Below are 27,992 nucleotides of genomic sequence, written 5' to 3' on the forward strand. Positions count from 1 at the left end.
TCCGTTCCTATAGATGCTCTGTGTGAAGGACCTGCGATGACGTCTCCGTCTTGTGATTGGTCGCGTGACCGCTCATGTGACCGCGACGTCATCGAAGGTCCTGCACACACACCATCTATAGGAACGGACGCCGCTGAGGAGATCGGCTGTCTGCAGGTAAGTATAACCATTTTTTTTATTTTTTTTTTATTATTTTTAAACATTCTATCTTTTACTATTGATGCTGCACAGGCAGCATCTATAGTAAAAAGTTGGTCACACTTGTCAAACACTATGTTTGACAAGTGTGACACCTGTCAGTCAGTTTTCCAAGCGATGCTACAGATCGCTTGGAAAACTTTAGCATTCTGCAAGCTAATTTCGCTTGCAAAATCCTGGAAAAAACGCAAAAAAAAAAAATGCTGGTTTCTTGCAGAAAATTTCCGGTATTCTTCAGGAAATTTCTGCAAGAAATCCTGACGTGTGCACACACCCTCACGCTTTCAGGTTACTTGGTTAGAAGCCATCAAGGACTGCTTGGACCTTAACGGGGTCCATCTGAAACCCCAATGCAGAAGCCAAATGTCCTGAGAACTGGACCTGCTGTACCACAAATTGCCATTTCTCCAGGTCAGCAAATAAATAGTTGTCACGTAGAACCTGAGAACCTGTCTGACATGCTCACCATGCTCCTCCAGAGTTCGTGAAGAACTCAATATATCATCCAGGAAAATTACCACAAATCTACCAATCAGGGAGAAAAAATATAATTAATGACATTTTCAAAGACTGCCGGAGCATTGGTTACCCCGAATGGCTGCATCAAATGTTCAATCTGATAATTGTGCCAGTAGTGAGGGCGAATAATGGCAGAAATGTCACTGACTGAGGAGAAGTCTCCATGTAGCGTCTTCACTGCGGATCACGTGACCCCTGACTCCTCCCCCTGTGACCTCATCACAGGTCCTGTGCGCACAGAGCAGCCATATATGTGGAGTGCTGCTCTGCAGGTGGAGGTATGTGGAGATTCCCCATTACTGAGCGCGGGGACATTAACCCCTTCTGCACGGAGACTCTTTTGGGGTTGTTGTTGCCACTTTATAAGAATCATAATGTTGTTTTTCTGTTTCCTGTAATAGATACATACGAGCCAACTATGGAGGACAGGAAGTGAGGGAGCGGATTGTTCTCCTAGTACAGGGCCCCTTTCTTGGCCCCACACAGTGTAATGCCCCCATTATGCCCTGTAAGCAGGGTTCTGCCCCACACCCAGCTGCCTCGGGCACTTTACCATGAGCTGGTACCTCAGATTCTTCCCCGCACCCCTTTCCGTTGTTTGGCGCCAAATCTGTTCTGCCTTTGGGGCTCCGGCCTTTATAATATTAGTAACTGCGTCATCAAGGTCTCCTGACCAGGTGCACCCTCTAGACTCTTCCCTCCGGAAACCCTCCCTCTTCCCATTGATGTCACATGGTCCCGTCTGGACGGCAGATAGCAGTCTGTACAAATGCAGCACAGCCCTGAGGAGTCTTTTTTATGACTCTCCTTTTTACACCCCATATGTAATATATATGATGCCGCTCACACAGTATAATGTTCTCATAGTACCGCCATACCCCCACACACAGTATAATGTTCTCATAGTACCGCCATACCCCCACACACAGTATAATCTTCTCTTAGTACCGCCACACCCCCACACACAGTATAATGTTCCTACAGTACCGCCATACCCCCACATACAGTATAATGTTCTCATAGTACCGCCATACCGCCACACAGTATAATGTTCCTACAGTACCTCCATACCCCCACACACAGTATAATCTCATAGTACCTCCATCCCACCACACACAGTGTAATGTTCTCATAGTACCGCCATACCCCCACACACAGTATAATCTTCTCATAGTACCTAGATCCCACCACACACAGTATAACGTTCCCACATTACCGCCATACCCCCACACACAGTATAATGTTCTCACAGTACCGCTATACCCCCACACACGGTATAATGTACCTACAGTACGTCCATCCCACCACACACAGTATAATGTTCTCACAGTACCGCTATACCCCCACACACGGTATAATGTTCCTACAGTACGTCCATCCCACCGCACACAGTATAATGTTCTCATAGTACCGCCATCCCACCACACACAGTATAATGTTCTCACAGTACTGCCATACCCCCACACACAGTATAATGTTCTCACAGTACCGCCATACCCCCCACACACAGTATAATGTTCCTACAGTACCTCCATCCCACCACACACAGTATAATGTTCTCACAGTACCGCCATACCCCCACACACAGTATAATGTTCTCATAGTACCGCCATACCCCCACACACAGTATAATGTTCTCATAGTACCGCCATATCCCCACACACAGCATAAAGTTCCCACAGTCCCATCATTCCAACACACACACAGTATTTTGTTTCCACAGGACTGGCATCCCCCTCATACACAGTGTAAAGTCCCCACAGTTCTGCCATCCCCCCACTTTCTAATGTCCCCACAGTACTGCCCCCTACATGCACAATATGGTACCATCCACCTCACTGACTACTTCCGACCACCGACAATTAATAAATACTCACTTAGCCTCATTCTTGGTGCAGATACTAATGAACCCAGGATCTATGAGATATTTACCATACAATAGTTGGATAGGCAGGAGGGTATCATCCATAAAGGTAGCCCACTCGGTTGCTATGATGCCTATGAATTGACAGGGCTCGGTGGGGTGTGGTATTGGTCACCCTCACAAAGTTAAAAAAAAAAAAGTCCTCATTTGCAGACAGGATGTTCCTCCTCCCCCTTCCCTGTGAGCACATCATTTCTTGTGTGTAGCTGAAGCTGAAAGGACTCACAGCAGATCTCTCTCTCAGAAACCAGATTGATCCTGTTATCATGTTGTAATGCTGGATGTTCTTGATTCTTAATAAATGAACATTCTCTGTTGCTCGTTGTGGACATCACGCTGATTAACCCGCTGCTAACAGGTTATGGGCCCAGGAGTCAAAGCAATCCCAAACCTCCAGGGCATAGAGATAGAGAGACAACAGCAAACTGAGAAGAAGTAAAATGGCCGACAGCAGCAACTCAACAAAGTTTACAGTGCCAAGCCTGAATAACCAGAACTACCAATCCTGGAAATTCAAGTTGAAGATGCTGCTGATAAGAGAAGGTACGTGGAAATACACTCAGGACCCTAAGCCTGACCCAGTACCACAGGAATGGCTAGAAATGGATCAGAAAGCACAGAGCACCATATCACTCAGTATAGAGGATGATTAGATTGTGCATGTGTGTAAGTGTGAATCTGCAAAGGAAATGTGGGAGCAGTTGCAGAAAGTACATGAGAGAATAAATTTAAGTAATAAACTCTATCTAATGAGAAAGCTGTATCAGTCTAAGCTACACAATGACCAGGACATGCAGGACTACATTAGAAATATTCTGGAGACCGTAGAGCGCCTGCGGGCATTGGGGAAGATATGAAGGACTTCCATTTAGCAGCACTATTACTTAGTGGTCTCCCAGAAAGCTATGACAAGCTTGCAACTGCACTACATGCACGCCCAGATGATGAGCTGACATTGGAATACGTCAGAGGAAAGCTTGTAGATGAATATAAGAGAAAAGCAGAAAATGTGAGCAGCAAGATATGTAACAAGGAAACTGTTTTACAAACACATGATGTGCCCACCAGCAGAAACCACCCTAAAGAGACACGTGAATGTTTTGTATGCAAGAAGCCAGGTCATCTAAAAGCTGAATGCAGAGTCTGGAAAGCTAAAATGAATCAGCTGAAAAAGCAAAACAGCCAACAGAGAGTTAAGAGTGCTGTATCTGGAAACAATGATTCGGCAAATACTGAAGCTGCATTCACATCAGTCAATGCATTTAAATCAAAGCATGCGTGGTGTATAGATTCTGGTGCAACCAGTCACAGGACCAATGACAGAGACTTCTTTACTAAGCTTAACCAAAATAAGTCAGAGAAAGTGATAATGGCAAACGGTCAGTGCATGAACTCAGAAGGCATAGGAAACGGTTATATTGATTGTAACATCTCTGCAACACAAAGTAGAAGGATCCATGTAAAAGATGTACTATATGTGCCTAGTCTTGAAAGTAATCTATTATCTGTGAAAAAGCTCACAAAACAAGGTAATGAAGTTACATTTAAGGAAGATAGCTGCATCATCTCAAAGGAGGGTCACACATTAGCAAAAGGAAAAATCAGAGATGAACTGTATCAGTTGAAATGTAAAGAGTGTGTATGCACAAGAACTGTATTCATGTATGGCACAGGCGGCTTGCGCATAGAGACCCAAAAGCAATAAGAAAGTTATTTCAAGAACAATTAGCTGATAATATTACAATTGATTCATGTAATCAGACAATGAGGTGTTCCAGCTGTATCAAAGGGAAAATGTCCAGAAAGGCCTTTCCTAAGAAAAGTACTACAAGAACAGAACAACCACTAGATTTAGTACACACGGATATCTGTGGTCCGATGCATACTCAGACCCCTAGAAAGAAGAGATATTTTCTTACATTTATTGATGACAATTCAAGATATACAGTTGTCTATTTACTTCACAGCAAAAATGAAGTTCCAGAGAAACTTGGAATATATCTAGCTGAAGTACACAACAAGTTTGGAAGAATGCCAAAAACTTTACGTGCAGATAATGGAACTGAGTATACAAGTAATGAAACACAGAGCATTTTAAAGAAAAATGGAATTATATTTCAAACTACTGTACCATACAACCCTGAGCAAAATGGTGTAGCAGAAAAAAGGAACCGGACACTCTGTGAAAGCGCAAGGAGTATGTTATTTGATGCAAATTTGCCTACAGTATATTGGGGCGAAGCTATTATGACGGCTTGTTATCTTCAGAACAGACTACCAAGTAAAGCGATAGAGAAAACTCCATTTGAACAATGGAAAACGACAACACATAAGGATTTTCGGAAGTAAAGCATTTGCACATGTTCCCAAAGAAAAACAAACTAAGTGGGAATCTCATGCCAAGGAAGGCATCCTGGTAGGCTACAGTGAAACCCAGAAAGGTTATAGAATTTTACACCCAGACACAAACAAGGTCACAATAAGTAAAGATGTGGTGTTTGATGAAAACTTCGTGTCACCCACGTTTTATGACATTATGCCAGTAGTCCAGATGAAGCAACAACAACAATCACAATTACAAGACAACGAAGAAAAGAATGTAGAAGTCTGGCTGGACTCTTCAACAACTGAAGGAACAACAAAAGGCCTAAGTGAACCGGAAATTAGACGGTCGTCAAGATCAAACAAAGGAATACCAGCTAAACGTTTATCCTACATTGTGAAAACACTGCCTGAGTCAGAACCACAGTCATGGGATGAAATGCAGAAACTACCCGCCCATGAAAGAACAAAGTGGATCAATGCCGCGAATGAAGAAATGAACTCGCTTCATCAACTTCAAACTTGGAAACTCACTGAGTTACCACAGGATAAAAAGGCAATTAAGTGCCAATGGGTATTTAACACCAAATATGATTCTGAAGGTAAAGCCCACAGATTTAAAGTGAGGTTGGTCGCAAAAGGATATTCTCAAAAATATGGCGAAGACTATGATGCTACTTTTTCCCCGGTCGTTAAGCAGACAACATTTAGAGCATTGTTGGCGGTAGCTGCAGTACAAAGTATGTTTGTCAGACATTTGGATATCAAAACTGCATTTTTAAATGGTGAAATTGAGGAGGACTTATACATGACTCAACCTGAAGGTTATGTAAAGGAAGGTGAACAGAATCTTGTTTGCAAACTACAAAAATCTCTTTATGGTCTTAAGCAATCGGCGAGAGCATGGAACACTAAAATGAACAAAGTCTTGTTAGAAGAAGAATTTAAAAGAGGTCAAGCGGATCCATGCCTGTACACGAGATATACAGATGGAAAATGGATGTATATTCTCTTATATGTGGACGATGTAATTGTAGTTCATCAAGAAGAAGCTGAAATTGGGAAAATTACTAAAATTTTGAACCAGCATTTTGAAACAAAAGACCTAGGAAATGTGACATATTATCTAGGAATCCACATCCAGAGAGAGGAAGATGGAAGTTTTCTTTTAAATCAAAGTGCAAAGATTAATTCAATTTTGGATCAGTTCGGAATGACAGAGGCCAAAGGTGTATCAACGCCAATGGAATCATCCTACCTGAAACTGGAAGAAGATGACCTGTTGCCTAACAACGAGAAATATCGACAGGCAGTGGGGGCACTTCTATATATATCAACTATGACTCGACCCTGGCCACATATATCTCTAGAGCCGTAGTAGAAGATGAAGATGTTGTCCTCATCATGAAGTTATTTTTCATGTCGCGTGTGATGAATATCTCCTGAAGTATTGCTAATGCCGATTCCAGGGTCGGTAAATGAGACGAGAATTAGCGTTATGGAAGATGAGTCTATGAGAAATGTATTTAGCTGCCGACTCCGAGGAGGAAACTGCTTGTTGTCTGCGGCCTAAATATATAGGATTTATTAGTAGATGTAAAGAAGGAAACTAAATACTGTAAAATGATAAATCTCCTCATATGTTTCCCTTATTATCTCCAGTAATTGTATTATTACACAGGATTCTTATGATGTTACATCGGCTCATCTTCTCATTCAGGTCTCTACAATATCGGATCCTCTCAGTGAAGATCTTCTACAAAAGAACATTTTCCTGATTTACCCATCAAAGATGGATGTGGACAGAGACAAGATGGCGGAGAGGATATTACACCTCACCCTAGAGATCCTCTTCCGGCTTACTGGAGAGGTGAGAGATTCTGATGATGTCACATTACATCATTCTTATCTATGGGAATAACAGATGGACAGAACTGGAGAGGTGAGGACTCTGGAAATGTCTGCAGTGAGATTTATTAATGTGTCTCTCCATTACCAGGATTACACAATGGTGAAGAAGACCTCTAGTGATCGCTGTCAGTACCCTGTGTCTGAGGGATGGGGAAGACCCCTGAGCCCAATCACGGGGCCTCCACCTCACCCCCTGATCCATGAGAACATCAATGACCAGAAGATCCTAGAACTCATCTACAAGATGATTGAGCTGCTGACTGGAGAGGTGACACTGCTGGGAATGCTGGGACATTATACAGTAACACTATGAAGGGATCGGAGGGGATGACGGTATCATTGTATGTGTCAGGTTCCTATAAGGTGTCAGGATGTCGCTGTCTATTTCTCCATGGAGGAGTGGGAGTATTTAGAAGGACACAGAGATCTGTACAAGAACATCATAATGGAGGTTCCCCAGCCCCTCACATCTCCAGGTAATAGAGAGGGCTAAATACACACGGCCTATAACTATCTGTATGTAAAGAATGAATTCACTCCCTGTATGCGTTTCCTCCAGATCTATTCAGTAAGAGGACAACACCAGAGAGATGTCCCCGTCCTCTTCTTCCACAAGACTGCAAGCAAGAAGATCCCAATGCTCCTCAGGATCATCAGGTAAATGAAGAGAAGGTGTCAGGAGATCTCACCTATGATGTGTAGACGGCTGTGAAGGTCTTGTGCTCAGTGTTGTTTTATACTTAGAATCATAGTTTCAGTTATACTTCATTGCTCCTTGGGTTTCCATGTGTAAATTCTAATTTTGTTAATCTCTCTGGGGATTGTAGTCCTCTGTTATGATCAGGTGGCCTTGGAGCAGCATGAAAAGACCTTCGCTGGAGCAGTGGTAACTTTACCGACCGCAAACCCTGATCCTATCACCGCAACTAGAAGTAGCCGTGGGGTGTGCCTAACCAGACCTAGACACCTCGACACAGCCTAAGGACTAAATATCCCTAAAGATGGAAATAGGAAAACTCTCTTGCATCAGAGTAGATCCCCAAAGGATAGGTAGCCCCCCACAAATAATGACTGTGAGTAGGAGAGGAAAAGACACACGCAGACAGAAAACAGGGATAAGCAAAGGAGGCCACTTCTACCTAGATAGGAAAGGATAGTACAGGATACTATGCGGTCAGCATAAAACACTACAAAATATCCACAGCAGAAAAATACAAAACCTCCACCACCTAACTAAAGATGTGGAGAGTATATCTGCGACTCCAGCGAGTCCAACTAGACTGAGAAAAACATCAGGCACAGTCTACCAGGAACAAAATAGAAACAAGATAGGCACAGAAAATAAACACACAGCAGTGTGTCTAAAAAATGAAGCAAACACTTATCTTAGCTGAATTGGCAGCAAGCAGGAGAGGCCAGGCAGAGGACCAACACTTCCAAAGGAACATTGACTACTGGCAAGGACTAATGAGTCCTGCACAGCTAAATACCCCAGTCAGAATTGCAATTATCAGAAACACCTGTCCAAGACTGCTGCTCAGGAATAACTGCATTACCATCAATAACCACCGGAGGGAGCCCAAGAGCAGAATTCACAACAGTACCCCCCCCCCTTGAGGAGGGGTCACTGAACCCTCACCAGAGCCCCCAGGCCAGTCAGGACGAGCAACATGAAAGGCACGAACCAAATCAGCGGCATGGACATCAGAGGCCGAAACCCAAGAATTATCCTCCTGGCCATAACCCTTCCATTTGACAAGGTACTGAAGCTTCCACCTCGAAAAACGAGAATCCAAAATCTTCTCAACCACATATTCCAACTCCCCATCGACCAACACAGGGGCCGGAGGATCAACAGAGGGAACAACGGGCTCCACATATTTCCGCAACAAAGATCTATGGAAGACATTATGGATAGCAAAAGAGGCCGGAAGCGCCAGACGAAAAGACACCGGATTACCAATCTCAGAAATCCTATAAGGACCAATAAACCGAGGCTTAAACTTAGGAGAAGAAACCTTAATAGGAACATGACGGGAAGATAACCAAACCAGATCCCCAACCCGAAGCCGGGAACCAACACAGCGACATCGGTTAGCAAAACGTTGAACCTCCTCCTGAGACAACACCAAATTGTCCACCACCTGAGCTCAAATCTGCTGCAACCTGTCAACCACAGAATCCACACCAGGAAAGTCAGAAGACTCAACCTGCCCAGAAGAAAAACGAGGATGAAAACCAAAATTACAAAAAAAGGCAAAACCAAAATAGCCGAACTAGCCCGATTATTGAGGGCAAACTCGGCCAATGGCAAAAAAGCCACCCAATCATCCTGATCAGCAGACACAAAGCATCTCAAATAAGTCTCCAAAGTCTGATTAGTACGCTCGGTCTGGCCATTTGTCTGAGGATGAAATGCAGAAGAAAAAGACAAATCAATGCCCAGCCTAGCACAAAAGGCCCGCCAAAACCTAGAAACAAACTGGGAACCTCTGTCGGACACAATATTCTCAGGAATACCATGCAAACGGACCACATGCTGAAAAAACAACGGAACCAAATCAGAAGAAGAAGGCAATTTAGGCAAAGGCACCAAATGAACCATCTTAGAGAATCGGTCACAAACAACCCAGATAACAGACATCCTCTGGGAAACAGGAAGATCGAAAATAAAATCCATAGAAATATGCGTCCAGGGCCTCTCAGGGACCGGCAATGGCAAAAGCAACCCACTAGCACGAGAGCGACAAGGCTTGGCCCGCGCACAAGTCCCACAGGACTGCACAAAAGACCGCACATCACGCGATAAAGAAGGCCACCAAAATGACCTACCAACCAAGTCTCTGGTACCAAAAATGCCAGGATGACCAGCCAACACAGAACAGTGAACCTCAGAAATCACTCTACTAGTCCATCTGTCAGGAACAAACAGCTTCCCCACAGGACAACGATCAGGTTTGTCAGCCTGAAATTTCTGAAGAACCCATCGTAAATCAGGAGAAATGGCAGAAAGGACCACCCCTTCCTTCAAAATACCGACTGGTTCCAAGACCTCAGGAGAATCAGGCAAAAAACTCCTAGAGAGGGCATCAGCCTTAATATTCTTAGAACCCGGAAGGTACGAGACCACGAAATCAAAGGAGAACAAAACAAGGACCATCGAGCCTGTCTAGGATTCAACCGTTTGGCAGACTCGAGGTAAATCAGATTCTTATGATCGGTCAAGACCACAATACGGTGCTTAGCTTCCTCAAGCCAAAGTCGCCACTCCTCAAACGCCCACTTCATAGCCAACAACTCCCGATTGCTGACATCATAATTGCGTTCAGCAGGCGAAAACTTACGGGAAAAGAAGGCACACGGTTTCATTAAGGAACCAACAGGATCTCTCTGAGACAAAACAGCCCCTGCCCCAATCTCAGAAGCGTCAACCTCAACCTGAAACGGAAGAGAAACATCCGGTTGACGCAACACAGGAGCAGAAGTAAAACGATGCTTAAGTTCCTGAAAGGCAGAGACCGCCGCAGGGGACCAATTCGCCACATCAGCGCTCTTCTTCTTCAAATCAGTCAAGGGTTTAACCACGCTGGAAAAATTAGCAATGAAACGGCGATAAAAATTAGCAAAACCCAAAAATATCTGAAGGCTCTTCACGGATGTGGGCTGAATCCAATCATGAATGGCCTGAACCTTAACCGGATCCATCTCTATAGACAAGGGAGAAAAAATAAAGCCCAAAAAGGAAACCTTCTGCACCCCAAAAAGACACTTAGACCCTTTCACAAACAAGGCATTGTCACGAAGGATCTGAAATACCATCCTGACCTGCTGCACATGAGACTCCCAATCATCGGAAAAAATCAAAATATCGTCCAAATATACAATCAGGAATTTATCAAGATAATCCCGGAAGATATCATACATAAAGGACTGAAAAACAGATGGGGCATTAGAGAGTCCGAATGGCATCACAAGGTATTCAAAATGGCCCTCGGGCGTGTTAAACGCAGTTTTCCATTCATCACCCTGCTTAATACGAACAAGATTATAAGCCCCCCGAAGGTCAATCTTAGTAAACCAACTAGCTCCCTTAATCCTAGCAAACAAATCGGAAAGCAAAGGTAAAGGATATTGAAACTTGACCGTGATCTTATTCAAGAGGCGATAATCAATACAGGGTCTTAAGGAACCATCTTTTTTAGCAACAAAAAAGAACCCCGCTCCCAACGGTGAAGAAGATGGCCGAATATGCCCTTTCTCCAAAGACTCCTTAATATAGCTCCGCATGGCGGTATGTTCAGGTACAGACAAGTTGAAAATTCGGCCCTTAGGAAACTTACAGCCTGGAATCAAGTCAATAGCACAATCGCAGTCCCTGTGTGGTGGAAGGAAACTGGACTTGGGCTCATCGACTACATCCTGAAAATCAGACAAAAACTCCGGAATTTCAGAAGAGGGAGAAGGGGCCATAGACATCAGAGGAACATCATTATGAACCCCTGACAACCCCAACTAGTCACAGACATGGACTTCCAATCCAAAACAGGATTATGTACTTGCAACCATGGAAAACCCAGCACGATAGCATCATGCAAATTATGCAACACCAAAAATCGACAATCTTCCTGATGGGCTGGCGCCATGCGCATGGTCACCTGTGTCCAAAACTGGGGCTTATTTTTAGCCAAGGGTGTAGCATCAATGCCCCTTAAAGGAATAGGGTTCTGCAAAGGCTGCAAGGGAAAACCACAACGCCTGGCAAACTCAAAGTCCATTAAGTTCAAGGCGGCGCCAGAATCCACAAAGCCATGACAGAAAATGATGACAATGAACAGATCAAGGACACAGATAACAGAAATTTAGGTTGTACAGTACTGATGGTAAATGAACTGGCGATCCTCTTGGTCCGCTTAGGGCAGACAAATGACATGGGAAGCGTCGCCACAATAATAACACAACCTATTCTGACGTCTAAAACCTTGTCGTTCCGTTCTAGACAGAATCCTATCACATTGCATTGGCTCAGGAATTTACTCTGAGGATAACGCCATAGCGCGCACAGTTCTGCGCTCCCGCAAGCGCCGATCAATCTGAATGGCCAGAGACATAGAATCACTCAGATTGGAGGGTGTGGGAAACCCCACCATAACATCTTTAACGGATTCAGAAAGACCCTTTCTGAAAATTGCCGCCAAAGCATCATTCCATTTAGTCAATACAGACCATTTTCTGAATTTCTGACAATACAATTCTGCCGCCTCTTGACCCTGAGACAGGGCCAACAAGGTCTTCTCAGCTTGATCCACCGAATTAGGTTCATCATACAGTAATCCTAACGCCTGAAAGAAGGAGTCTACATTAAGCAAAGCAGGATCCCCAGATTCCAGGGAAAATGCCCAATCCTGTGGATCACCACGCAGCAGGGAAATGATGATTTTAACTTGTTGAATGGAATCACCGGAGGATCGAGGTTTCAATGCAAAAAACAGTTTACAGTTGTTTTTAAAACTCAAAACTTTGGACCTGTCACCAAAAAACAAATCAGGAGTAGGTATCTTTGGTTCTAAAGCAGGAGTCTGAACAATGTAATCAGAAATACCCTGTACTCTAGCAGCAAGCTGGTCTATACGAGAAACTAATTCCTGAACATTCATGCTAGCACAAGGCTCTTCAGCCACCCAGAGATAAAGAGGGAGGAGAAGACAAAACAGACTGGAGAAAAAAAATGGCTCAAGATCTTTCCTCCCTTCTTCTGAGATGCAATTAACTCATTGTTGGCCAGTTGTACTGTTATGATCAGGTGGCCTTGGAGCAGCATGAAAAGACCTTCGCTGGAGCAGTGGTAACTTTACTGACCGCAAACCCTGATCCTATCACCGCAACTAGAAGTAGCCGTGGGGTGTGCCTAACCAGACCTAGACACCTCGACACAGCCTAAGGACTAAATATCCCTAAAGATGGAAATAGGAAAACTCTCTTGCATCAGAGTAGATCCCCAAAGGATAGGTAGCCCCCCACAAATAATGACTGTGAGTAGGAGAGGAAAAGACACACGCAGACAGAAAACAGGGATAAGCAAAGGAGGCCACTTCTACCTAGATAGGAAAGGATAGTACAGGATACTATGCGGTCAGCATAAAACACTACAAAATATCCACAGCAGAAAAATACAAAAACTCCACCACCTAACTAAAGATGTGGAGAGTATATCTGCGACTCCAGCGAGTCTAACTAGACTGAGAAAAACTCGAAATTTGAACTGCATTACTGCACTAGAAATATGAAAAATGAGAGCTTTTAGCGCATAAAAATGGCCATATTTATGTGTACCTCGTAGCCACTTTACGGCATCTCTCTTATACGAGGTCCTACGCTTGACCTACCTCACCGAGAATAAACGTCTCCATCTGAATGGGTACATGTGAAACCTCTTCTTGGACTCAAATTCTCTCTTTCTGTGGAGGGGTATTGGACCCACCATAATTAAAACACCTGTGGCTAGGAGGCGGGGAGTGCACGATCAGAAGGCTAAAGAATACATTTCAAAAACCTGACCTGCACATCCAAACATAGACTGAGTGTGAACAGGTGCTGAACCCAGAGTCGCCAACTCGTATATAGTTAAGTAAAAAGGGCAGCACACTGCAGCGCCAAAACATGCAAACTTGAAAACACGAAATTTGAACTGCATTACTGCACTAGAAATATGAAAAATGAGAGCTTTTAGCGCATAAAAATGGCCATATTTATGTGTACCTCGTAGCCACTTTACGGCATCTCTCTTATACGAGGTCCTACGCTTGACCTACCTCACCGAGAATAAACGTCTCTATCTGAATGGATGGATGTGCAGGTCAGGTTTTTGAAATGTATTCTTTAGCCTTCTGATCGTGCACTCCCCGCCTCCTAGCCACAGGTGTTTTAATTATGGTGGGTCCAATACCCCTCCACAGAAAGAGAGAATTTGAGTCCAAGAAGAGGTTTCACATGTACCCATTCAGATGGAGACGTTTATTCTCGGTGAGGTAGGTCAAGCGTAGGACCTCGTATAAGAGAGATGCCGTAAAGTGGCTACGAGGTACACATAAATATGGCCATTTTTATGCGCTAAAAGCTCTCATTTTTCATATTTCTAGTGCAGTAATGCAGTTCAAATTTCGTGTTTTCAAGTTTGCATGTTTTGGCGCTGCAGTGTGCTGCCCTTTTTACTTAACTATATACGAGTTGGCGACTCTGGGTTCAGCACCTGTTCACACTCAGTCTATGTTTGGATGTGCAGGTCAAGTTTTTGAAATGTAGACTGAGAAAAACATCAGGCACAGTCTGGCAGGAACAAAATAGAAACAAGATAAGCACAGAAAATAAACACACAGCAGTGTGTCTAAAAAATGAAGCAAACACTTATCTTAGCTGAATTGGCAGCAAGCAGGAGAGGCCAGGCAGAGGACCAACACTTCCAAAGGAACATTGACTACTGGCAAGGACTAATGAGTCCTGCACAGCTAAATACCCCAGTCAGAATTGCAATTAGCAGAAACACCTGTCCAAGACTGCTGCTCAGGAATAACTGCATTACCATCAACAACCACCGGAGGGAGCCCAAGAGCAGAATTCACAACAGTTCTCCCATCCACTTTATTAATTTTGTTGCCCTCCTTTGTACTCGCTCTAGTTCCATTTTATCCTTCTTGAGCACTGGTGTCCAAAATTGTACACAGTACTCCATGTGTGGTCTAACCAGAGATTTGTACAGAGGCAGTATAATGTTCTCATCATGTGTATCCAGACCTCTTTTAATGCACCCCTTGATCCGGTTTGCCTTGGCAGCTGCTGCCTGGCACTGGCTGCTCCAGGTAAGTTTATCATTAACGAGGATCCCCAAGTCCTCTAACCTTTCCACGTAGGACATACTTTACAGTCCGCTCACCAACCTGGTAGCTCTTCTCTTCTCTGAACTTGCTCCCATTTTTCAATTTTTTTTTTTTAAATGTGGTACGCAGAACTGGACACAGTATTCCAGTAGAGATCTGACCAAGGAGGAGTAGACGAGAATAACTACTTGATGTGATCTAGACTCTATGCTTCTCTTAATACATCACAGAACTGGTGTAATGAGAAAAGTGGCGATGGCAGGATTAGAGCTTGTTAGGGCACATGAAATGTGTTCTTGCCTTAGTTGTCTGCCGCCAAATTATATATTGGAGGTTTACGGCCGGAGAAATCACAGGACATGGACAATGAGTCATGTCTCAAATGAATTCTGGTTTATTGGTTGAAATGTACAATAATTTATAGGAAAAATAAGGGGCTTCACCACACATTACCTCACTTCCTTATCTCATAATTATTGCTAGTCTTTGCTGAAGTCTGTCACCCACTTGTCATTATCTATCTTATTTTTGTGGATTATAAGACGCTCCGGATTATCAGATGCATCACAAATTTTGAGGAGAAAAATAGGAAAAAACTTTTTTTTAATAAAATGGTGGTGTTTCTTATAATCCATGCGTCTTATTGCTTACCGGGGGTGGTGGCTGTGGTGAAGTGGGGTCCCTGGGTCACTGCTGGAGGAGGCAAGAATGGAGTGCTTCTGCAGGTCGCATGCTGTGATGAGGGGGTGTTCCGATGTGCGGCTTGTCTCTGTGTCCCTGATGCTGCCGCTGCGCTGTGTCCCCAGTGCTGCCACTGCACTCTATCCCCGGTGCGGTCGTTGCACTCCGTCCCCGATACTGCGGGGAGGCTAGCTGACATTTTATGAAAGGTCAGAGCCCCTGGCAGTTTCATCCATGGTTTCCTGTGCGGTGGACTCTGGGAAAACGGCCGTCGGGGGGCGGCGCATGCACTGATGGAGATCTCCTGAGATCTGGGTGCCGAGATCTCCATCTGTGCATGCACCACCCCTCGGCAGACATTTTCCTGAAGTCCACCGCACAGGAAACCATGGAACTGCGGGGGGATCTGGCCTTTCACAAAATGTCGACAGAGACCCCTATAGCAACGGAGACCATCGCAGCGGCATGGGAGACCGTCGGGCACCCACAGCACTGCCGGGCACCCCCTCATCCCAGTCTGCAGCAACGGTACTGGTAAGGTATATACACATTATATTCATTGGTTTTTTTTATTATTTATTTAAAGAATACAATTAAAAAAACAGCGTGGGGAGCCCTCTATTCTTGATAACTAGCCTTGCTGAAGTTGACAGTTGTGGGTTGCAACCCCCAGCTGTGAGTTTTGCCTGGCTGGTTATAGAAAATACAAGGGAACCAGGCCGTTTTTTTCATTTATTTATAGAGCAGGCACTCCTGCTATCACTGTTATTATTAGCAGCAGGGGTAGACTGGTGGGAGTAATAGTCCCATCAGCCACCGCCTGCTGTCTCTTTTATCACTTAAATATAACTCATCATTCTCCCCTGTGATCACCGGCAGAGCAGGGGAGAATGATGAGAGCCGTATTCAGCACCCGGCATCGGGGGAACAGCGCTTACTGTAACACTTCTTCCTTGGCCCCTGGCGTCCATCTGTGTGGTACTGATGCAGCTCACGCATGCCACATGGGTGTCACACATAATACAAACACGGACACTAACATCTCCTGTACCGGAAATATCAGGACATGTATATCGGGTGTTGTCACACGCTAAAAGACGCCTTTTATTGCAAAAAATAGTTCCATATTTTGGCCCACAGAGTTATGTGAGGGCTTGTTTTTTGCTGGACGAGTTGACATTTTTATTGGTACCATTTTCTGGCACATGACATTTTTTGATCGCTTTCTATTCTGATTTTTGGGAGGCAGTGTTAGGGCACACGAGATGCGTGTGTTGTCATCTTAATGGTCTGCTGCCAAATTGTATCTTGGAGATTTACAGCCAGAGAAAACACAGGACAAGAGCGAGTCATGTTTGAAATGATTTCTGGTTTTATTAGTCGAGATGCACAGTATTTATAGAGGGAAATCAGGTGTTTTCCACACATTACATCATTGCTTACTAATTATTGCTAGTCATTGATGATTCCTGCCGCCAACATGTCACATGTCTTTATCTTTGGCATTATCTTTATTATGATGGTTATTACTCTAATGGTTATTGCTGCAATGGTTAACGACTATTGCTGGGTTAAGTTGACATCTGTCTTGCATGTATTGTATTGATCTTTGGTTTATGAGGGGAATTTTTATGTTTTGGCACTTTAATACAATAAAAACTATTTTATAGAAAAAAATAATTATTTTTGCATCACTTTATTCTGAGAGCTATAACTTTTTTATTTTTCCACTGATGGAGCTGTATGGCGGCTTTTTTGCGGGACAAGCTGATGTTTTCAGCACTACCATGTTTATTTATATCCGTCTTTTTGATTGCGTGTTATTCTACTTTTTGTTTAGCAGTATGATGGTAAAGCGTTGTTGTTTATCTTGTTTTTTTTTAAGGTGTCCACTAAAGGGGTTAACTAGTGGGACAGTTTTATAGGTTGACTCTTTGCGGACGCGGCGATACCAAATACTAGAGAAGAGATAGGATTCAAAAAGATATAAATAAACTGGAGCAGTGGGCAGCAACTAACAGAATGGTTTTTAGCAAGAAAAAATGCAAAGTACTACATCTGGGCAATAAAACTGAAAAAGCATCTACAGAATGGGAGGAATAAGGCTAAGCAACAGCACGTGTGAAAAGACTTGGGTATACTAATGGATCTCAGACTGAACATGAGTCAACAGTGTGATGTAGCAGCAAAAAGGGCAAATACAATTCTGGGTTGTATTAACAGAAGCAAACGGTCTAGAGCACGTGAAGCCATTATTGCCCTCTACTCCTGTTTGGTCAGATATCATCTGGAATACTGTGTCCAGTATTGGGCTCCACATTTTAAAAAAGACATCAACAAACTGGAGCAAGTTCAGAGAAAAGCGACCAGAATGGTGACCGGTCTGCAAACCATGTCCTATGAGGAACGGTTACAGGATTTGGGAATGTTTAGCTGCAAAAGAGAAGACAGAGAGGAGACTTAATAGCTGTCTACAAATATTTGAAGGGCTGTCACATTGTAGAAAGATCAGCTTTATTCTCATTTGCACAAGGAAAGACAAGAAACAATGGGAGGAAACTGAATGGGAGGAGACACAGATTAGATATTAGAAAAAACAAATCTTAGGGTGATCAATGAGTGGAACAGGCGGCCACGAGAGGTGGTGAGTTCTCCTTCAATGGAAGTCTTCAAACAGAGGCTGGACAGACACCTGTCTGGGATGATTTAGTGAATCCTGTTTTGCGCAGGGGGTTGGACCAGATAACCCAGGAGGTCCCTTCCAACTCTAACATTCTATGAAATATGTGTACTTTTATTGTTTGTTTTTTTTCATTTAAAAACTTTTTTAGAGATAGAATATATATTGATTTTTTGATTATTATTATTATTTTTTAAAATATTTTTACAATTATTTTAATCCCTTAACCCCCGAAGCTTTTTTCATCTTTTCATTTTTGTTTTTCGCTCCCCTTCTTCCCTGAGCCATAACTGTTTTATTTTTCCGTCAATATGGCCATGTGAGGGCTTGTTTTTGTGGGACGAGTTGTTCTTTTGAACAACACCATTGGTTTTACCATGTCGTTTATTAGAAAACAGGAAAAAAAATTCCAAGTGCGATGAAATTACAAAAAAAGTGCAATCCCACACTTGTTTTTTGTTTTGGCTTTTGTGCTAGGTTCACTAAATTCTAAAACTGGCCCATTATGATTCTCTAGGTCAGGGGTGGGGAATCTTTTTTTTGCCAAGGGCCATTTGGATATTTATACCATCCTTTCGTGGGCCATACAAACTCCGCCCACAAAGTGCATCTTGACTCTGGCACTGGTGTCAGGACATAATCTTTCATTGCATGCCCTTCAGTGTTCAATATTGAACACTGCGTGTGTGCTAACAGAGCAAGAAGAAATTAAATACATCTCCCTGCCTGATAAAAGGTTATCGAGGGCCGTAAATGGCCCTGTGGCCTGAGGTTCCCCATCCCTGCTCCTGGTCATTACGAGTTCATAGACACCAAACATGTCTAGGTTCTTTGTTATCTAAGTGGTGAAATAAAATTCCAAACTTTTGGTAAAAAAAATAAATTGCGCCATTTTCCGATACTCTCCATTTTTCATGATCTCGGGTTTGGTGAGGGCTTATTTTTTGCGTGCCGATCTGACGTTTTTAATGATACTATTTTGGTGCAGATACGATCTTTGTTCCCCCTTTATTGCATTTTAATGCAATGTTGTGGCGACCAAAAAATCATAATTCTGGCTTTTTGATTTTTTTTTCTCACTAGGTAGATTAGACGATTCTGAATACAGCAATACCAAATATGTGTATGTTTGATTTTATTTGTATTGTTTTGAATGGGGTGAAAGGGGGGTGATTTGAACTTTTATATATTTTTTTTCATATTTTTAAAAAGTTTTTTTTTTTTTTTTACTTTTGGCATGCTTTAATAGTCCCCATGGGAGACTAGAAGCTGCGATAGCCCGATCAGCTCTGCTATATAGAGGCGATAATCAGTTCGCCTCTGTATAGCAGATTTACTCACTTGCCATGAGCACCGACCACTGGGTGGCACTCACAGCAAGCCGGCACTGATAACCATAGAGGTCTCCAGGAAATCTCCATTTGTCATGCCAACACACCGGTGACCCGCGATCATGTGATGGGGTCACCAGTGGGCGTATTTCCATGGCGATTTCTGGAAGCACATGTTAAATGGCGCTGTCAGCATTTGACAGCGGCATTTAATGGGTTAATAGCAGCGGGTGGATTGCGATTCCACCCGTGGCTATTCCGGGCACATGTCAGCTGTTCAAAACAGCTGTTACAGTGCCTTGCGAAAGTATTCGGCCCCCTGGAACTTTTCAACCTTTTCCCACATATCATGCTTCAAACATAAAGATACCAAATGTAAATTGTTGGTGAAGAATCAGCAATAAGTGGAAGACAATTGTGAAGTTTAACAAAATTTATTGGTTATTTCAAATTTTTGTGGAAATTTAAAAACTGAAAAGTGGGGCGTGCAATATTATTCGGCCCCTTTAACTTAATACTTTGTTGCGCCCCTTTTGCTGCGATTACAAGTCACTTGGGGTATGTCTCTATCACTTTTGTACCTCGAGAGACTGAAATTCTTGCCCATTCTTCCTTGACAAACAGCTCGAGCTCAGTGAGGTTTGATGGAGATCATTTGTGAACAGCAGTTTTCAGCTCTTTCCACAGATTCTCGATTGGATTGAGGTCTGGACTGTGACTTGGCCATTCTAACACCTGGATACGTTTATTTGTGAACCATTCCATTTTAGATTTTGCTTTATGTTTGGGATCATTGTCTTGTTGGATGACAAATCTCTGTCCCAGTCCCAGGTCTTTTGCAGACTCCAACAGGTTTTCTTCAAGAATAGTCCTGTATTTGGCTCCATCCATCTTCCCATCAATTTTAACCATCTTCCCTGTCCCTGCTGAAGAAAAGCAGGCCCAAACCATGATGCTGCCACCATGTTTGACAGTGGGGATGGTGTGTTCACGGTGATGAGCTGTGTTGTCTTTACGCCAAACATATCGTTTGACATTGTTGCCAAAATGTCCGATTTTGGTTTCATCTGACCAGAGAACCTTCTTCCACATGTTTGGTGTGTCTCCCAGGTGGCTTGTTGCAAACTTTAAATCACACTTTTTATGGATATCTTTGAGAAATGGCTTTCTTCCTGCCACTCTTCCATAAAGGCTAGATTTGTGCAGTGTGCGACTGATTGTTGTCCTATGGACAGACTGTCCCACCTCAGCTGTAGATCTCTGCAGTTCATCCACAGTGATCATGGGCCTCTTGGCTGCATCTCTGATCAGTCTTCTCCTTGTTTGAGTTGAAAGTTTAGAGGGACAGCCGGGTCTTGGTAGATTTACAGTGGTATGATACTCCTTCCATTTCAATATGATCGCATGCACAGTGCTCCTTGGGATGTTTAAAGTTTTGGAAATCATTTTGTATCCAAATCCGGCTTTAAACTTCTCCACGGCAGTATCACGGGCCTGCCTGTTGTGTTCTTTCGTCTTCATGATGCTCTCTGTGCTTCAAACAGAACCCTGAGACTATCACAGAGCAGGTGCATTTATACGAAGACTTGATTTCACACAGGTGGATTATATTTATCATCATTAGGCATTTAGGACAACATTGGATCGTTCAGAGATCCACAGTGAACTTGTGGAGGGAGTTTGCTGCACTGCACATGATCAGCAAGTTTCCTAGCTCTGGTGACCCGGATGTCATCATGATGACATTGGGTCACCATGGCAACGATCGGACCCCCGCATCATGCTGCGATGTCTCCAATCCAAAGGCAGAAGGCCTGTCAGTCCTCTGTCGGCTTCTGGAATGCTGCGATTGTGTTTGATTGTAGTGTTTTGTGGGTTAATGTAGCAGAGGCAGTCTATGACTACTCCTGGCACCTAGTGCCAGGTGTCAGCTGTCAGAATCAGCTGACACCCGGTGGCGATCGCCCACACACTCCCCTTTATTGCGGGCGATCACAATGACGTAATGTTCCATCCATGGTCAAATAGGCCCAGGTCACATGGACGGAATATTACGTCCAATGTCAGAAAGGGGTTAACATTATTCAGTATTATTCATTATGCAGTGTCTGTATACAATATATATAGCAAAGAGTCCATGATTGAATATCTACAGGTCATATATGTATCTTTAACAAGCTGATCATAGATGTGACTTCTCCATCTGTCGGTGACTTTTATAATATTTGTTTCAGGGTGAAGATCTGACCCATATTAATACTACAGAGACATATATGAGGGGTGATGAGTGGTGTAAAGAGGAGATTCCCACATATGGCTACCCAGGTGAGTAGTAACCACTAAATGCAGAGAAGTCACAGATTCTTCTCATTACCGGCTGTGGCGGCTTTATCGGTGGTGTAGTCCGGCCGTATTACCATGATCACCATTTTACCTCTAGACCACAACATTCTCCTCCACCCAAAACTGTTCTAATGACTTTGGTCATTGAAAGCCCTTTTCTATAGATCTTACAACCTGGTAGATCCACCTACCCCCTGGGTTTAGGAGACACTGTTACCTGCCCAGATCTGTGAACTATAAAGCCAAATGACCGCGTACGTAGAATGTGCTGACAAGATAGAAAATCACTTGAAGACAAATATTATGATGGGCCTGTAAGAGAAAGCGGAGGGTAATGATGCTGGTTAATAATTATACGGGTACTACGGAATCTGATAGCGTGGGATAACGCAAAAGATGTATTTACTCAAAACAGAAATATAAACAGAACCTACACAAATATTTCTGCAATTGTAACGAGGGCCCCAGCTCTATATAGTAAATAATAGCAAACAGGATAGTGAACAGAACATAATACAGATATTCCTGCAATAGTAACGAGGTGCTCAGCTCTATATAGCAAATCACGGCAAACTGAGTAGCGGTGCGCGACCGCTAATAGGAACCAGTCCAGCAAGGAAATGACGTGGAAGCGAACAAGACATTAAACGATGAAGTCCAATAAGGTTATTAATGGAAATGCACACAGTACTTAAGTGAGGAAGTCCAGCAATAACTTGATCACACGTGCGCACAGTACTTGCTGGTGGGAGTCCAATAATTCGCAGATGGTGCGTTGTGTGAATGAAGTCCTGGGAAAGAGAGGACAAAGGGAAAAAAAGAGGGAGAGCGCTATCTAAGCATAGTAGATGAGTAGATCTTTCTTGGAGAGAAAAGCACACCTTGAATCTTGCTCACCCGGTTGTGCAAAGAGGCACAACACTGGGAAAAGCTTTGCAAACAAAGGAGATCCTTCCACTGGTGCGCTGCCCGTCGCAGCAGTTCCAGAGGTGAGATGCAGCTGAATGGGGTGAGGCAGACCACGGAGTAGTGAGCAGCAAAAGCAAGGAGTTACCAGCAAACAGCCAGCAGCACAAAATACTCAGGCACAGGAGAACACATGACCCGGACTTAAAAAATCAGGACAGACCGGAAGTTCCATGACAGGGCGAGATCCAAGACTCCATCTTGGATCAGGGCGAACTGGCACAGGGAAAGTCCGGAAACCTTACATGCTGTTGGCTTCCTAGAACCCTGAGATCTTATCGGATGAATCTCCCTTCTCTCCCTTCTGTGCTGCTGAATGTAACATAGTAACATAGTAACATAGTTAGTAAGGCCGAAAAAAGACATTTGTCCATCCAGTTCAGCCTATATTCCATCATATTAAATCCCCAGATCTACGTCCTTCTACAGAACCTAATTGTATGATACAATATTGTTCTGCTCCAGGAAGACATCCAGGCCTCTCTTGAACCCCTCGAGTGAGTTCGCCATCACCACCTCTTCAGGCAAGCAATTCCAGATTCTCACTGCCCTAACAGTAAAGAATCCTCTTCTATGTTGGTGGAAAAACCTTCTCTCCTCCAGACGCAAAGAATGCCCCCTTGTGCCCGTCACCTTCCTTGGTATAAACAGATCCTCAGCGAGATATTTGTATTGTCCCCTTATATACTTATACATGGTTATTAGATCGCCCCTCAGTCATCTTTTTTCTAGACTAAATAATCCTAATTTCGCTAATCTATCTGGGTATTGTAGTTCTCCCATCCCCTTTATTAATTTTGTTGCCCTCCTTTGTACTCTCTCTAGTTCCATTATATCCTTCCTGAGCACCGGTGCCCAAAACTGGACACAGTACTCCATGTGCGGTCTAACTAGGGATTTGTACAGAGGCAGTATAATGCTCTCATCATGTGTATCCAGACCTCTTTTAATGCACCCCATGATCCTGTTTGCCTTGGCAGCTGCTGCCTGGCACTGGCTGCTCCAGGTAAGTTTATCATTAACTAAGATCCCCAAGTCCTTCTCCCTGTCAGATTTACCCAGTGGTTTCCCATTCAGTGTGTAATGGTGATATTGATTCCTTCTTCCCATGTGTATAACCTTACATTTATCATTGTTAAACCTCATCTGCCACCTTTCAGCCCATGTGATCATATGTTCCCTACAAGACCAGCTCCCGTCTTTCTGGCCAAACTTCACTTTTATGATCGACAACATTAAATGTGCAGTGAGGCCAAGTGTGAATTTCTGGACAATAACAGAGTTTCTCTTTATCCTGACTTTTCAATTTCTTTTAAAACTGACTATTTTCAAACAGGATTTTGATAAACTACATAAAGCACATTACACCTGTGCCAGGGTTGGTGCAGTGCAACAAAAAGTCAGTGACCACATAGAGATTTTAAGCAAATGTCTTTTAATGTCCAAAACTCACAAAATGATCAGCACACGGTATACTTTGGATAGCAGCCAGGCATCAAAACAGTCCGTTTGCGAGACCGGGTGCTGAGGGCGACTGCACCACCGTGTCACGCTCAGGGGTGCCCAGCCTTTTGGCTTGGCTTCGCTCAATGTTACTTCACACAGACTGAACCTTGCAGAGCCACCTGCTCTGCAGTTTGCAAATCAAGACTATCACAGCCATCCCTTTGCTGCAGAGCTTTAAATGGAATCTGTAGCCATGGGCCACTTGTAAGACCCTGCCTGTAGGGAGCAAACCGACCCACTGCCATCTTGCAATTCGCTCTAAAAATAAAAGCCCATGCCTGGTACTCTTAAATCTGCCTTGGGCAAATAGGTTGTCCAAGAACACACTTACTTTTATTTTGCTTTGCAGCCACAGCTATATCTGTGACTGCCATGCACTCCAGCGGCCTTAATACACTTCCTTGCGCATCCTGGGGGACACATAGCGACCTTCGCATAAAATACCTGTCACTGCCTTACACGTGATATATCTCTGAGCTGTGCGTGGCTGATGGCTGTAATATACATTTATTCCCGCCTGCAGGAGATGTATTGGCCAGGCTCGAGCCCTGGTATCATGGAATCAACCAACGTCATAAATTGATACTACTGCACAATCTCTCTCGATGGAGAGCAAAAAATAATATCAGAACTCAGTAGCTCTTATGGTCCATCATAAATTAGTGATGGAACTTCCCCCCCAGACATATGTTGTTGTTGGGGATATAACATTTTTTTATTCTATGTCAATTTTTACGGGTTCATTTTGTATGGAAGTTCAATAATAGTGGGATCAGCCTGCCTCACTTATGTGAGTCTGCAACTGCCTGGTAGCCTTTAAAAGAAGGTCTTCACTACCTCTTCCAAATGCCTGAGATCTAAATTTAAGACACCTCAGCTCTGCACTATTATAAAAAGTTCTCTATGAATGTGTAATATTTCTTCTTGAAACTCATCTGACAGAAAATATTGGCCCTTATTTAAGATTGCCAAAAGCCAGCAAGCTACATACTCTAATTAACCAGAGAGTTTTCGCCAGGATAATAGGAAACCAATGGACCTTACAAATTATTTTCCAATGTCTCTTGAATCTGACAATACTCTATATATGGCCGTACACTACTTTCTGGGCACATGGCAGGGTTAAGAAAGGAAGGAGCGCCATTTAGCTATTTGAACGTAGATCTTGCTAGAATAGTTTGCAGACACTATGTATTGGGAGCACTGTGATCACTAGGCGATCAAAAGATGACCACCACGAGAAGGCTTGGCTCTATCTACTCCATTTTCCACATCCCAGGGATTGCCTGCTCATCACCCTTTAACCCCTCTACATGGATCTGGACATACACAAAGACCCCTAGGCTTGGGCCATGGTGTTATCTGCTATTCTGTGGTGTCAGATGGTAAGAATAGTCAGGTAGTTGGGTCAGAACCAGGTACAAAATCAGAAGAATCAAGAGTAGTCAGTAAGCAGTCTGGGATCACAACAGGAAACAAATACAATACACTAGCGGGGAGCTGAGCACAGAGGACTGAACCAGAGGAGAACAAGGCTGTATCTGGCAGCTTCTGGCAATGTGCTTCAAGCTTGCTTTAGTAGGGTTTGGTGCTTTCCAATTAGCTTAAGCAGGTAGCAGATTGCTCCAGCTGAACAGTGCACAAACCCATACTGCCAGACTAGGTGGTACTACTGGTCTCAGGCACCCTACTCTTAGTGGCTGGACAGAGCCAGCGCCATCAAGAGCTTCTGGTTTTGACGTCTCTATTACCAGCAATGCCTGCACAATAAATAAGGCACTGTCTGGAAGCAAATATTGCAGGAGCAGATTTCAGTGGAGATGGGACACCCCATTTGCAGATGCCCTAATATAACAAAATTACAGAAAACTAAAGCAGTCGAAATCCCCATAAAATGACTCCATTTTCGAAATTATACCCCTCAGTGAATTATTTTATGGGAGTAGTGACTATTTTGACTCCACAACCACTTTACGGAAATTAGCTCGCATTGGATGTTGCAACTTGAAAATTGCACATTTTCCATTTTATTATCCAACACATAGTGCCCAGATTGTGCTCCAGGAGACACACACTATAAATTAAGTGGGTTGGTCTCACTATAGTAATGCCAAATACATGGATGCTAAATGTTGTTTGGGCACACTACAAGGCTCAGAAGCGAGTGAAAATTTAACTTCGGGAGAGCGGATATTGCTGGATTGGTTTATGAAAGCCATGTTGCTTTTCAAGAGCTTTTGAGCCACTAATAATGTGGAAACCTTTGTTTTTCTACTGACAGATGATGGACCTGAGTGGTGTCTTGTATTTTGTGAGATGAGTAGAAGTTTTATTGGTATCATTTTTGCCTTCATAACATTGTTTGGTGGCTTTTTATTCCATGTTTGGGAGGCAGAATGAACAAACGGTTGAACGCCATGATCCACTGGTTCGTGCTATGAGGTTTTCGATTAGACTTGAACTTGAAACTGTCATTGTCTTGGTGAATCGTTCAATATTTTTACATAAGCTGTCCGTAAAAATTACAAGTTAAGTAGAAATATTCAAAAGTATAAAATGTGAGGCTATTTTATTCAAAATTAATAACTGGTTTTATTTTTAGCAGATTACTGCACCAGGAGATCAGAGGGAACGCTGACATCTTCAGTTTTTAAATTGGATGATCTTGAGATCACCCAAGATACAATTGAAGTGAATGCCATTACTCCAGATATGGCATCATCCCTTCACAGCAAAGATCTATCATCTGATCCTTTGAAACAAGTTCTGTCTTCTGGTTCATTACCAACTACTAAGAAAAATCAAAGTAACAATATAAGAATTAAAAAACAAATTGATTTTAAAGGAAAGAAGACATTTTCATATTCAGAATATGGAAATAGTTTTCTCAAAAAGACTTTTCTTAAATGTGGAAAAATTAACATAACAGAGAATAGATTTTCATGTTCAGAATGTGGGAAATATTTTAAGCAGAAATCAGATCTTGAAAATCACCAGAGAACTCACACAGGGGAGAAGCCTTTTTCATGTTCAGAATGTGGGAAATGTTTTACTCAGAAATCAAATGTTGTTAGTCACCAGAGAACTCACACTGGGGAGAAGCCTTTTTCATGTTCAGAATGTGGGAAATGTTTTAACAAAAAATCACATCTTGTTATACACCACAGAACTCACACAGGTGAGAAGCCTTTTTCCTGTTCAGAATGTGGGAAATGTTTTAACCAGAAATCAGATTTTGTTAATCACCAGCGAACTCACACAGGGGAGAAGCCTTTTTACTGTTCAGAATGTGGGAAATGTTTTAACCGGCAATCAGTTTTGGTTAATCACCATAGAACTCACACAGAGGAGAAACCTTTTTGCTGTTCAGAATGTGGAAAATGTTTTAACCGGAAAGCAAATCTTGATCGCCACCAGAGAACTCACACGGGAGAAAAGCCTTTTTCATGTTCAGAATGTGGAAAATGTTTTGTGAAGAAATCAGCTCTTCTTAGTCACCAGAGAACTCACACGGGAGAGAAGCCTTTTTCATGTTCTTAATGTGGGAAATGTTTTACACAGAAATCAACTTTTAATAAACATCAGGGAAGTCACATAGGGAAGATAACTTTTTCATGCTCAGAATGTGGGAAATATTTTAACTGAAAATTGTATTTTCTTAAAGGGGTTGACCACTACTAGGACAACTCCTTGTTATTCCTCATGTTTGGCCACGTTAAAATAAAAACTCATTGTACGAG

At 43.1% G+C, this 27,992-nt stretch overlaps 1 protein-coding gene across 2 annotated transcripts; it reads left to right on the top strand.

Moving 5' to 3' along the window:
- Positions 1-935: 935 nt before the first annotated feature.
- On the top strand, positions 936-27,992 carry LOC138662837 (gastrula zinc finger protein XlCGF26.1-like). 2 transcript variants are annotated; one of them, XM_069748811.1, is made up of 7 exons: positions 936-995; positions 6,684-6,833; positions 6,963-7,142; positions 7,227-7,350; positions 7,434-7,531; positions 21,672-21,762; positions 26,855-27,992. In XM_069748811.1, the coding sequence occupies exons 1-7, from the start codon at positions 969-971 to the stop codon at positions 27,790-27,792; spliced, it is 1,608 nt and encodes a 535-aa protein (XP_069604912.1). In that variant the 5' UTR covers positions 936-968; the 3' UTR covers positions 27,793-27,992. The 2 variants fall into 2 exon arrangements, with proteins under 2 accessions (XP_069604912.1, XP_069604913.1); XM_069748812.1 differs by lacking the exon at positions 936-995 and having other exon boundaries at positions 6,703-6,833; positions 26,858-27,919.

The sequence above is a fragment of the Ranitomeya imitator genome, chromosome 2, assembly GCF_032444005.1.
Source record: "Ranitomeya imitator isolate aRanImi1 chromosome 2, aRanImi1.pri, whole genome shotgun sequence".
NCBI lineage: Eukaryota > Metazoa > Chordata > Amphibia > Anura > Dendrobatidae > Ranitomeya > Ranitomeya imitator.